This window comes from Castor canadensis, chromosome 6, assembly GCF_047511655.1.
Source record: "Castor canadensis chromosome 6, mCasCan1.hap1v2, whole genome shotgun sequence".
NCBI lineage: Eukaryota > Metazoa > Chordata > Mammalia > Rodentia > Castoridae > Castor > Castor canadensis.
In genome coordinates this window covers 41,438,355-41,451,038 of record NC_133391.1, presented here as the reverse complement: position 1 = coordinate 41,451,038, position 12,684 = coordinate 41,438,355, and the positions used below count along the sequence as shown (strand labels likewise).

At 42.6% G+C, this 12,684-nt stretch overlaps 1 protein-coding gene across 15 annotated transcripts in view; it reads right to left on the bottom strand.

Moving 5' to 3' along the window:
- Positions 1 to 1,195: 1,195 nt before the first annotated feature.
- Wnk1 (WNK lysine deficient protein kinase 1) overlaps positions 1,196 to 12,684 on the bottom strand; it is a 128,125-nt gene continuing 116,636 nt past the window's right edge. For 5 of the 15 annotated variants that reach the window (XM_074076332.1, XM_074076335.1, XM_074076339.1 and 2 more), the window contains 5 exons: positions 11,084 to 11,278; positions 10,253 to 10,345; positions 7,552 to 7,593; positions 4,494 to 4,681; positions 1,196 to 4,016 (listed from right to left, as the gene is read on the bottom strand). In XM_074076332.1, coding sequence (XP_073932433.1) covers positions 3,699 to 4,016; positions 4,494 to 4,681; positions 7,552 to 7,593; positions 10,253 to 10,345; positions 11,084 to 11,278 — 836 coding nt within the window. In that variant the 3' untranslated portion in view covers positions 1,196 to 3,698. Of the gene's footprint in view, positions 4,017 to 4,493; positions 4,682 to 4,715; positions 5,535 to 7,551; positions 7,594 to 10,252; positions 10,346 to 11,083; positions 11,279 to 12,684 lie in introns of those variants that run through there. The other 10 variants (XM_074076348.1, XM_074076337.1, XM_074076342.1 and 7 more) reach the window with 6 other exon arrangements.

Below are 12,684 nucleotides of genomic sequence, written 5' to 3'. Positions count from 1 at the left end.
GCATCAACTCGGGTGAGTCTTCATCTCATTTAGTGGTCTCCCCGTTCTCCTGTGATGTGTTCCAGACTTGTAGCGGATGCCTGGGACCATGGCTAGTACCGAGTCCTGCAATTTAAAGCCTTTTGCACGTTAAGTACTTACCAGGTCCTGCAGCCGTAACTTTAGTTTGTGTGCAACAGCAAAACCACCGTGAACTTCTCCTTCTGCAGTTTCCCCAGTAGATGAGTTACTGTCAATCTTAGCAACTGCAGTCTTCCTTCCTGAAGGAGGTGCTTGCCAGCATCACTTCTTTTTTGTGAGCTTTGGGGGCCATTAGTAAGATTGGGTTTCTTGGACTCAAGCTGTGCAGTATGGGGGGGGGTGGGGGGTGAGCTGGAACGAAGAAAGCTACCGAAGTCACCTCTGCACGTGGTGCACGCAGCATGGACCTGCTGGGCAAAGGTACCGCTCATGGCCGGTGGGGGCGCCTACCACTTCATCGTCCTCGAGAACAACATGCAGTCGAAAACTTACGAGCTATTTCTGACTGAAACCCTGGAAAGCAAAACTAGAGGCGAACTACTATGTACTCTTTCATGGATTTATGACATCACAATCCTACAGCATTTTTCCCTAAAGCAAGGAAATAATGACCCAAGACCAAGGAAAGGCACCTTTGAGGAAGCCGCCTGCTTTTTAGCAGAATAGAGAACACAGTGGCTGTTTTGATTTCAGATGTAAGCTGTAATTCCTTTTAACAGATCGGCTTTTTAATAATATTTAGATGTTTCATCAGTTTTTTTTCCCCAGTGAGTTTGCAGTTTTACTTTCTGAGATGCAGACTCAGATTGTCCCTTATCTCAAAGCAATGGCTTATTTTCTGGATCACAAGCAAGCAACTCAGTGCTGACAGGAGCTGGCCCCTTCTGTTCCCTTGTGAGGTAGCAGCTTGCCCAGACTTCCCTGACTTCTAACAACTTTTGCCTCACCTGTTGTTGCATGGACTTGGTCCCGTATTCCTCTTTTGATTTCAATATCCTTATTATTTTCCTCAGAAAAGGTATCAGTTTCCTTGTTAGCGTAATCTTAGTTCATAGGAAAACTGCTGCTACAAAGGTTTCTGGAAACGGGGAATAGTGTTACAAGTTGCACACGGCTCAAAACACGGCCAAAGAGAACATGAATGAGGCATTTGCTGGAAATGAAACCCCACAGCTCAACAAAAGCAAGTTTGGTTTATTCGAATGGTTTCATTAAATAAGTCTACAAAGGTAACAAACTGAAGCACAGAGCGCAATCTTACAAGCAGCGCAACACCCAGAGTTAGTGCAAAATGTACAGTTAACGGCGCTGAAAAATCCCCAAGGTTTGGATTCCATTTGTGGGTTTCTTTTCTTTAAACAGCATACATTGTTAAATAATGTAAGGAAAACATTTATAAATTCAGAAAGTTCTTTTTAATGTGGAAAAAGATATTCAGTGTACTATTAACACAAAATAATTTAAATAGCTCAGTAGCACTAGCTCGCTCTTCTAGGCTTCAGTTATTCCATCCACAGGAGGGGAATCAACAGTAAATAAAACCAGTTCTTACTCTGTGGGTGAAAAGACCTCAAAGTGACTAAATCAAAGTAACAAAACAACGTGCTGCGTTTGGCTCCCACTTCCTCTGGAACGAAGTATTGTTCCATCTACCTTATGTGTTTCTCACTCGGCACTTTCTTGGTTCTAGCCTTTCTCTTACCCTCTCCCCAAGAATTATAAACAGAGGATAAATGAGTCAACACTTGCTCTTTTCATTTCTACCTCCCCAAAAATTTCAGCTCTGATTTGCACCCTTGGGGGCCCACAGAGGAAGAGACAGGATTCAGGTAACCATGCTCTTCCTATCGTGGTGGCTCCTGGGATGTGCCTTTGAGGTGGGTAAAAGGTTGAAATATATCAATTTCCTAACTAAGTCAAAGAAAAGAAGCCCCCTAAGAAATTAAGTCCTTGCCTCTTTCCTTATCTTTTGAGAATAGTGACACCCTAAACACAGCCGATTAGGCCAGTATCTCCAGAAAGCTCTGAAAGTAAGAGAACTGCCCATTACAACTAGGCATAGCACTAAATAATACTGGTTGGTTGCAGTTAAGGGGAATATGAGAATGAAAATGAGGGATTAGTTGTAAATGTAGAAATACAATGCACAATAGGTTACGATTGTGCAACCATCTGGACATCAGAGGAAACAGGTAGGAATGAGCATTTTTCCTACAATGCTTATTAAGTCAAGAAGTGGGTTCACTTTCCACAATATAGAACCCCAAGCTGAGAAAGCACGGTACATGTGCAGGCAACCCAAATGGGTTTCTTAGAGCAACTTTCTCCATCTGTGACTTCTCTATCACATGTCCCAACTTAAAAACGAGCTCCTACTTCCTTTCTCTTTATACTTCATTTCTCCTGGGTCTCATCTGTTGAGCCTAGCTCAAATAAGTAAGATCTATGACAGTCACTGGCCAGGCATCTTCAAAACAAGATTGTTCCCATCTTCAGTCTCTTTCACACAGCTCATACCTCCTTTAATCTTTTAAATTGCCCAATTTTGTTATAATACCCTTCCTCACTATTCCTGAAACAGAACTTTCTGCTTTCAACCACTGATGTCAACTTAACTTCTCACCTTACTCATCTTACACCTGCTCTAGACAAAATTGTTGAATGACTTAAAAAACACTCAATTTCCCTTTGGCATATCCACTGTTGGGGTCACACAGACCTAGATTTCTTTCCACATGCCCTTTGCTGATCTGGGGTCTGGTAAGTCAATGCTAACGGCAGAAGCAATGTAAGTCCAAGGCACTAAAATATCCAGCAAGCAATACTGGGAGAACAGAAGTATTCAAGTACAGTAATTTATACAATTTTACATTCACATTTATTTATCTAATACAATGGAAATACAAAGGAAAAAGTTAAAGTGTCTCAGTAAGGACAGAGCTAGCTTTTGTGTGTGAATCTTTTAAACCTTTCGTATTTTACTCTTAAACTACTGTTGTCCAACAACACTTATATATCACAGTGTTTCCACATCAAAACTGATGGCAAGGTTATATGTCCGCAGGGAACGTCATTGTCCTAATTGCTAATGGTGCAGTCAAAGCTGCTAGTTCTTTTGCTTAAAGCACTAATGACCTATCGTAAGAAAGGGTTGCAACCCCACTCCCCTGGTATTTTCCACTGGGTTTTAAAAAAAAGAAGAAAAAAAAGTGGGGATGGGAACAGAGGAGAAAACCCCATGTTTTTTGTCTTATGGTCTGAACTCTGGAGGGAGTAAGGGATCTGGGGCATGAACCACAATTAAGAGCTCCACCCATTGCAGGCACAGATGAGGTCTGGCTTTCCACTGAGCTTGCGTGGCTTCCTACTAGCAAGGTTTTCTTCTAGCCCTAGGCCTCACGGGTGGGTACAGAGAAACAGGAAAGCACAGTCTCAAGCAGCCCCTCCACAAAAAAGTTGCTTTTTCCCTCTTGTCCCCTCCAATAAATGGAGGGCAAGAAACGTTCTCCATTCTGAGGGCTCAAAACACTATTAAAAACCTTCTCTTCTGGCAAGAAATAGCCAGTTAAATGCAGCACTAGAAGTTAGTATACAGGCTACTTTCCCCACCCCCTCCCCGCCCCTCAGTATTCCATCTCCCGCCCCCAACTCTGCTCACTTAATGCCTCCAGGTATGACTAAGTGGTCCGCAGATTGGAACCTGGGGGGTTGCTGATGGATTTCTGCAAATTGCTGATGTTGAAATTCTGCAAGGACGCAGTTCCTACAGGTTGGAACTGGCCAAGTGGCTGCGGTGCTGGGCCACCCGTCCCACTCCACTGAGCGCCAAATGGGGCAGCTGGAAAACTGTACTGCTGTGGGGGGCACATGGACTTGGTGAAGTGACCTAGAGAGGTAGCAGATGCTGCAGAGATGGGGGCAGAGCCACCCAGGTTTGAGGTCATGGAGATGCATAGCTGCCCAGGAGCCGAGAACTTTCTTGCCATTCCAGGGCCCTAAAAACAAGAGGAGAGTTAAGAGCTTAGTGGGGACGTAACTCCCACGGGTGTAAAATGGGTGGCACTATGAGACCAGTCTAGAACTGACTGTTTTAAATACTATAGCAAAACACAACAAAGCCTCCCATAATACTGACTGGCTCTACACTTTCCAAGGTGAGGTGAAAATGACTGACTGGAAGAGGGTGTCATGTTATACATGTACACACAAGTGTGGTTCGGGATGTTGACGGAAAAGAGAAAACTGAGAGGGAAAAGAGAAAATTAAGCTAGCCAATAAGGAGCTAGGGATTCAGGGAACAAAAGGCACCACAGTGATTTGTCTTGTTTTCCTAAAAGTGTTAAAATTCATGAGCTACTAAAGAAGGCCATGGCATAAAATGGTGAGCCTGCCTAGGTAGCCTGTATCACCTCTGATTCACTTGTGTGTTAAGTGATACTTGACTAGCAAAATGGCAAAAACGGAAGGCTTACCTCATAATTCATGTGTCCTTTGCTTCCTCTCCTGCCTGAAAGATTCATGGCATCTCGTGCCCAGTTGTCTACCAGCTTATGTAGGTCATCTGTGAATGTTCCCTTCCTGCTGGACGTGATGGCAGGAGGCTGAGCCTGGGCAGCTTGGCTACTCACTGTTCCTCCAACGGTGTTTGTACTGCTGGTCCCTAGAGTTGTAAGCAGCAACAGTACTAGCATTAACAAGGGCCTGGCTTGTAACTCCAGGACAGGGGACATGTCACAGGACAGTGAATGGCAAGCCACAGAATGGGGAGAGAAATTGGGAAGCCATGCAAGAAAGGAGAAGATTCCAAGGTTTATTTAGCTATTTATTCTGGAGGAATAGGGTAAGGAAAAGTCTCTCTTCACAGCTACAGATGAGGCTGAACAACTCAGGATGACGGCAGGCACCAGGGGGAGGGGCATTCTAGAGGACTGGGATGGTCTGCCAGCGCTTTATTCCCAGCACTATGCTGATAAGGGAGTGTGACAGGGTCCACAGGGCTAGCTGCTGTGGAAATTTGCAGAATGCAAGGCAAATTATTTTTTACACAGTGGGCAGCTTAAAGTAGGAGTAGGAATGCAGACTGGTGCTTGGCCATGGAGAAGATGGGGTTCTCAGACCATGTGGATACTGCCACAATTCTTTAGGTAGGTTCAGAAGTTTTTTCACATGGATTCAATAATTTAAATGGAACTCATTCTCCAGCCCCTCTCAATTTCCCATGAGCAAAGAACCAAGGTTAGGCACAAGGAAGGATGTGCCTAGTCTTTCACTTCCAGAAGACATGATTTTCCTAAAGAGGACCTTGGTTTCAATTGGTTCAAGGATTCTCACCCCTTCTTCCCAGAAGAGCAAGCACTCCCATGTAGAAGCAGCAGGAAAATTCAGCTGGGGCACAAGTGCAGAGGGAAGAGGAAGCTTTGAGGTTATAATGAAGGAATTCTATTTCTATGGTTTGATGAGAAAGGAAGAAGGAGTCTGTGTCCTGCCTGATTTCGGCTCTGCTGGAGGGCACACTGAAGGTTATTCGAAGAGGCAAGTTTTAGGGAAGAGGGAAAGAAGAGTCATGGTCTCATTTTCTTTTTTTCCCACATCCCCCACTTCCTTAACAGCTCTCACATTTGCTATAAAGTAAATAAAAGCTACTACAGTAAACTGTGCACCAGAAGGCCCTACCATGCCCAAGTAATGCTGGGGCTAAGTGAGTGCATGCAGTTTCCTGCCTTCAAGGTTCAAGCAGCAAGGCAGAGCACAGCAGCACACCTGAGCAACCCTGCCGCCGGCCCCTCTATAATCCACTGCTGGCCTCAACTGACTGAACTCTCTTGCCACCTAGGGAACGGCACACACAAGCATGTCTGTGCGAGAGGACAGCTAACTCGGAGGGGAAGCTGTAGAGTGAGGATGTTCACATGCTTCTGACCATTTGGCAAGACACAAGCCACTATAGTCTGAGTGTCAGTCGTGGTGCCTGCTGGAGCTGTAGGGGATTGTTACTGCACACAGCACAATGGGTAAATTCTCTTACAGTACAGAAACCCAAGTGTTACAAAGCACAGGAAACAGCCTTCCTTGAATAGCAAAGGTGGGACAAAGGTGCAGTGGGAAGCACAGGCCATGAGAGGGAGTCACCCCAGTAAGGAAACCCAGAAAGCAAGCGTGTGGGCATGCATGAGGACTGGCATCCTGCTGCAGAATGCCTGCTCAGTGAGCTGGATGATGAGTGAAACAATGGAAACAGGCAACAAATAACCACAAGTGAGGAGGGCTGTCCAGTCCCAGTGAAAAGCCAAGTAGGGGTGAGCACTGCTTATCCACAGAGAGCTCATGCTGGGGGTCACACCTCTCTAGTCTATGCTAGTTGCTCTTTATGTTAGGCTTCTGTAGAAACTAATTCCACCTTTAATTTCAACCTATATTACCCAATATTGAATTTTGAATCTGAGGACTAGCCCATAAGGGAGTCAACAAACAATACAGTTAATCTTTTTCTTTTTATCTTTTTTTTTTTCTTCAGTACTCAGGGCATTCACCTTGAGCTACTCCACCAGCCCAATTTTTGTGAAGGATATTTCAATACAGGGTCTCGTGAACTATTTGCCCAGGCTGGCTTTGTACCACAATCCTCCTGATCTCTGCCTCCTGAGTAGCTAGGATTACAGGCATAAGCCACCAGTGCCTGGCTTAGTTAATCTTTTTATTTTGACTTCTGTCAATAGGAATTCAATTAAAGTGGGAAACACACACCCTTTTCTGACCAGAACTTAATCCCCAGGAAAAGCAAACTTTTAACTGTAAATAATACTTGATAATAGGCCTTCAGAGGAATGTGCTAACCTACTCTACACCTTTTTTTTTTACTTTTTCTTAAAAGTGCTTCTCTCTCCCCAAATTCATGTTTGACTTCCTCCTACTCAATACTGCCAGATTTATAGGTAACCTTGACCTGTTAAGACCACTAACTTATTGCCCAAGATCTCAAGCATACAGCTTTCTTTTTAACTCTCTTTAGAACCATAAACCTGCTGGGTGCTGAACTACTTATATTTGAATGAGAAGCCCCCAGTCTTAAAAACCTAGCTCTACTAACTAGTATTTTTCTCCCCACCAGTCTAGCAGTCACTTCCTATCATGACTGATGTGAAAGATGTGAGGGCCTGAACCTCTGTACGCCTGGATCACTGCTGAGTTCCCAGTGGGGGCAGAACAGTGCCTTGGCACACACTGGCTGAAGGACTCTTTCCTGTAGAAGCTAGGCATCCCTAATCTTCCCATGCACATCCATGGGCACCACGAATCCATGACTATCACAGAGCTATGCTCACATGGAGAGAACACTGACTATGAGGTGGATTCTCAAACTGGAATTCTAGTTAATAGCAATTAAGCATATTAAAGAATATATTAGAAAAGGGTGCAGGGATAGATGGAAGTTAGGAATCAGGGAGTTATGAGGCTTCGGAGTTTAAAGAACTCATGGATAACAGGCTTTGCAATCAAGGACCAAAAGTAACAGAAAGAAAAGATAATTACTACAGAGCTGGTTGCAAGGACAGACTTTTTTCACCATCTTCCCTGAAGCACAAAGAGAGAGCAGTGTGTTAAAGATAAACATCAGAGTAAAATCTTCACAGTGTCTCCAAACAGTACACAGAAGCCCAGCAAGAGAAAGCAGGAGGGGAGACAGATGAGTGGAACCCGGTAGACTTGATGTAGCTGTAGCTCCGTGGGACCTATCTATTAAGACATAACGTGATTATGTGATGAACTGTGCTGTCTGGTTGACAGATGTTGAGTTTCCACACCCGGTCTTTGTTTCTAAAAGAGTAATGGTCTGCTTTAAGGTTCTGGATGGGAAGAACCTTTAGTTTTCTCAGGTCTCACTGCTTGAATTTCAAATACCCAAGCAATGTTTCCATTGACCCTGTCCCACTTCCTGTTTCTCTTGCTGGGTTGTTAGAAAGTACTATTATTACAGCTTTAAGTTCAGCTAGTTGCTTTATTTTCACGTTCTAGACATACATACTAACCCCTTCCCTTCCAGAAAAAAATTTAAAAGTATGTGGAAAGCAAGCAATCATTGAACATAAATAGAGCATTAAGCCAAGCCGTGCTTCCAAATTGATACCTATTTTGAGAGCACAGAATAATGTATCCAAAACTAATAAGCTCCCGACCCCTCTAAGTATCAGTTTTCTTTCCATATATTTTTGAGTCTCTCTCAAGAATTGTTCAGCAGCCTGACATGACGTATCCTGAAATGACTTCAACAGATGTGGGGTCTTTCATTTAAGATTCAAAGGTAAGTGACAGATTTATAGTTCTAACCACTTTTTATTTGAACAGGGCAGTATTGCCACCTACCTTTAAAAGTCTGATATAATTTATAGAATCAATTCAAGTGATACTGTTATACATTACAAAAATAAGCCCCCCCCTCCCCTTTTTTTTCTTTCTTCCCTTTTAGACCTTTCAGGCTGCATATCACAGGCCTGACTTATCAGGCTCTAGCTCAAAACACCCTTCATTGCCTATTAGTGTCATCTTTCTTTATGGACATGCAAATTAGATGCCTACTCAAGTGTCAAGTACTAATATGCATAGTCCAGAATACTCTGACCAGAAAGTTTATAAATCATGTATGTTTGGAAAACTACCAAACTGGGGACTGCCTTCTAGCCCTTTCTTTGTTGAAGAGCCCTGAACCACTGATAAGTAGGGGAAAGTGGTAAAAGATGGCTACAAAACCAATCCATCACTAATCAGATGAAAAAGAACAGGGGAACTAGAAAGTTTACTAATGTGTCAGTGAGGGAAAAAGTTAACTGGAATGCATAAAGGTACCTTGAAATCTAGTCACTACAGAGAACAAAGGAGAGTATAAATTCTTCCCACCATGAAGAGGCCTAAGGACCTCTGAACCATGTACTCAAAAGCATTGATGACCTTAGCACATGCATTTAAAAAGCACTTCAATACCACACCAGAAGTTTGAGACCTTAATAAATTGTTATCCAAACTCTAACAAAGGTTTTCTTACTTGAGCTTTGCTTTTTAAATTTTTACTTCAATATACATTTATTGGACGACCTATCAAGTACCAGATAGATCCTGGCTAGACAGAAGAAACCTGAGCACTTCCTAAGTACTAGCAGTTTTTGTGTACAGCATCTAATGTGTTTTATACAGGAGGTCTAGGAGTTAGGCACTGCCTTCATTTCATATAGGAGGTGGACTTGTGCCTTTGGTTTTTTTTTTGAGTGACACTGGAGTATGAGCTCAGGGCCTCACACTTGCTAGGCAAGTGCTCTGTTCCTTGAGCCATTCCGTCAGCACTTTTTCATGATGGGATTTTTCGAGACAGGGTCTCTCGAACTATTTGCCTGGGCTGGCTTCAAACTGCGATCCTCCTGATGTCTCCCTCCTAAGTAGCTAGGATTACTGAAATAAGCCATCAGTATCCAACTAGTATGGAATGCATTTATCTTTATATATTCTGATTTTTTTTTTTTTGTTACTGAGATTTGAACTTGGGCCCTCATGCTTGCTAGGCAAGTGCTCTACCACTTAAGCCACTCTGCCAGCCCTCTGTCCCGTTTTTCAATAGAAGGTGAGGAAATCCTAGCAATCGGATTAAAAAAGCAATTTTCACTTGTAGATGTTGGGCCTTTGTCTTTAATAGAATTAAACTGCTTTGTCAGGATAACCCCACTAAAAACCCTTTTTGAAACAACCAATCTCATAGCATTAGAAAGCAGTAGTGGTAGAAGGATTCAATGGAGAAATTTATGACAACTTTACTGGTTCACGCTTAGATTGAGGACAAAGAATGGAAAAAATGGCAAACTTTTAGCTGCTACCGGGACCTAAGCGCATCAGGGGTTACTTCTAATCCCAGGGCAGGGAGCCGGCACTGAGCACAACTGTGGAGGACAGTTTTCATTATACTCAGTGACCCACAGTCTATACCCTTGATATCACCTTTAGCCTGCCTGTGAGCTAGAAAGAAAAAATTCTACCAGGGAGTTATTTTTAAGTCTATAGAAAACTACTGTTATTTTCGCATCTTCTGCCATAATTAACATGGGGACCCAAACTTCTGAGGGTAACAGTATTCAGCCAAGCCACTGAATAGATGACATACAAAGAGACAAATGAAAATGGACTGCGTGACAAATCAGATCCAAAAGCAGCAGAAAAACAAGGACGAGGAAGGAGTAAAGGTGTTACACACAAAGAGCCAAGCAGGGCGTACTCAGAAATCGGGTCCTTCTGCCACCAGGTTTGAATGTCACCTGCTCAGATGCACAGTTAAACTTCGCACAGCCTGTGAGAGGGGGAAAACGGGGGAAGAACAGAGAGAGGAGAAGAGACAGAACACAACTACAAGATGTTAGAAACTTGAGGCTGGAGTGGTGAAACGCACTAAGATGGCACACAGAAGAACAAGCTCCAGGGGAAGGTCAGATATGTTAAGACAGGAAGTACCAGGCCTCAGTCCCCTGTCTGCAGTTAGAATAATGCTAGCTACTTTGTGTGGTTCCTTACCAAACATATTTATCTGATGAAGAAACAATCTAATTTCTATGAAAGTATGGCACAGGCACTTTAGTTATTTGTGTTTTTCATTCTTTTTTACCCAGATATCTAGCTCCTTTCAATTCTTATGAAAAAGGACCAGTCATTTTTGTATGCCACTACCACATTTAGAAGTTAAAGTCTCTAAGAAAACACCTGAGTTTTCAGAAACTGCTAGAACTCCTTAGACTTTGGCCTAGGATATCTCAGCCTAGAATTAATGCCTAAATTCCAAATCCCAAATAAGCTACTCACATAGGTTGCAGGTGTGACTTCCCACTATAATCCCTTGAAAAGAAGCTATTTCATCTGAAGACTCAGGGCAATAAGCCTAGTGATTCTCATCATGACTTCACCTCCCTGCCTAGTCTAAAGATAGGTCACTGTACAACACGAAAGCTTTGTTCTGGTCATCAGGCTTTTGTCCCAGCTATGGCAATATCTTCATTTTAATGTTTCTGGAAGATGATGGCTACTTATTTTTTACCTTGACCTGGAGCAGAAAGGCTTGGTACAGAAATGGCACCATCGCTGGTGAAGGCTGAATAGAGGTTGTCACTCGAGGGAGATGGCTTAAGAGGCTGCAACAGCTGATTGTGCCCAGTCTCTGGGGTGTTGCCAGGGGGATGGAGAGTCTGCTGGGGGTGCAAGACTGAAGCTCCACTCTGACCAGACAGGTTACCTGACAAAAGATAAAGTGTTCTGAGAAAATACATAAAGCTTCCCCAATGCACTCTGCAGGCACTGTTCTGATTCCTTCAATTTATACCACTGAATGATTAATGATGGGTCAAAAAACCCTTTAATTGAGGAAGAGACAAAGTCCCCATTAACATGAGGGGAAGTGAGGGATGATAATATGAATCTTTAGGCTATATGAATTATCAGAGATTTTTAGCTTTAGATAACTTAGATGGCTCTAAGTCTAAGCTGCATAAGACAACAGACTGTACTCTGCAGTAAATACAAGGATTCCATTTTTTGCATTTCCACAATTACTTTTTTTACCCTTATATATTATACAAATAGGTTGTTAGACTTTCTTCTGAACATGCATCAGGTCAGATACAAAAGAGATGTCAAATAGTCATGTAGGTGACTATAGAGTAATAGAACATTTAAAATTATTCTTGGTAAGCGGGTTTCAGTTGTTAGGTCAATTATCTAAAAAACTGATTTAACTTCTGTGTTCCCTAAATACTAGCCAAATAGATGTCCACTTGAAAAGTATGTCAAAATTCATGTCAGAATTTAAATTAGCTGATTTCTCTTATAATTACATCTCTATTAATAGGTTGCCTGAATTAGCCATGTGCTCAAGAAAAGGTTTGGGCATCTATGAAGGCCTCCAGAAAATGGAGAGTTGAGAAGTTTGAAAATGCTCTCCAAAATACCTAAATCAGACCTGGAGAGTAAACAGACCCAACTATCGATGTGACACTTATAATCATCCTAGCTGCAGTTATGATCAACTCATTCATAAAAACTTCAGCTACCTGAAGTTTACTTTACAGAGAATAATGTATTTTCTTTCAAATGCTCAAGAATTTGATTAAATGTGAGGTACACGAGTTAGCAGGTTAAAAAACAACTATAAATGAGAAATGAAGACTACTGGAGATAGCAACATGGATTACGATGGAAAAAACCATTGAATTCACCCAGTCTGCTTGGTTTTTTTTTTTTTTTTTGGTGTGACTGGATTAGAATTTAGGGCTTTGAATTTGCAAACCAGGCACTCTACCCCTAAAGCCACGCCTCCAGTCCACTTTGGTTTGGTCATTTTGGAGATGGGGTCTTATGAACTATTCATAGGGACTGGCTCAAACTGTGATCCGCCCAATCTTGACCTCCTAATAAGCTAAGATTATAGGTACAAGTGACTGGCTCTCAGCTCCAGCCTACTTCTATACAGTCAAAATGAAGTTCAGTTTGAGACCAGCCCAGGCAAAGCAAGTAAGACCCTATCTCAAAAACAAAATAAAAACAGAAGGACTAAAAGGTATGGCTCCAGTGGTAGAGCACTTGCCTACCAAGCATGAGGCTGTTCAATCCCTGGTACTGGGTTCAATAAAAAAAAAAAAAGGG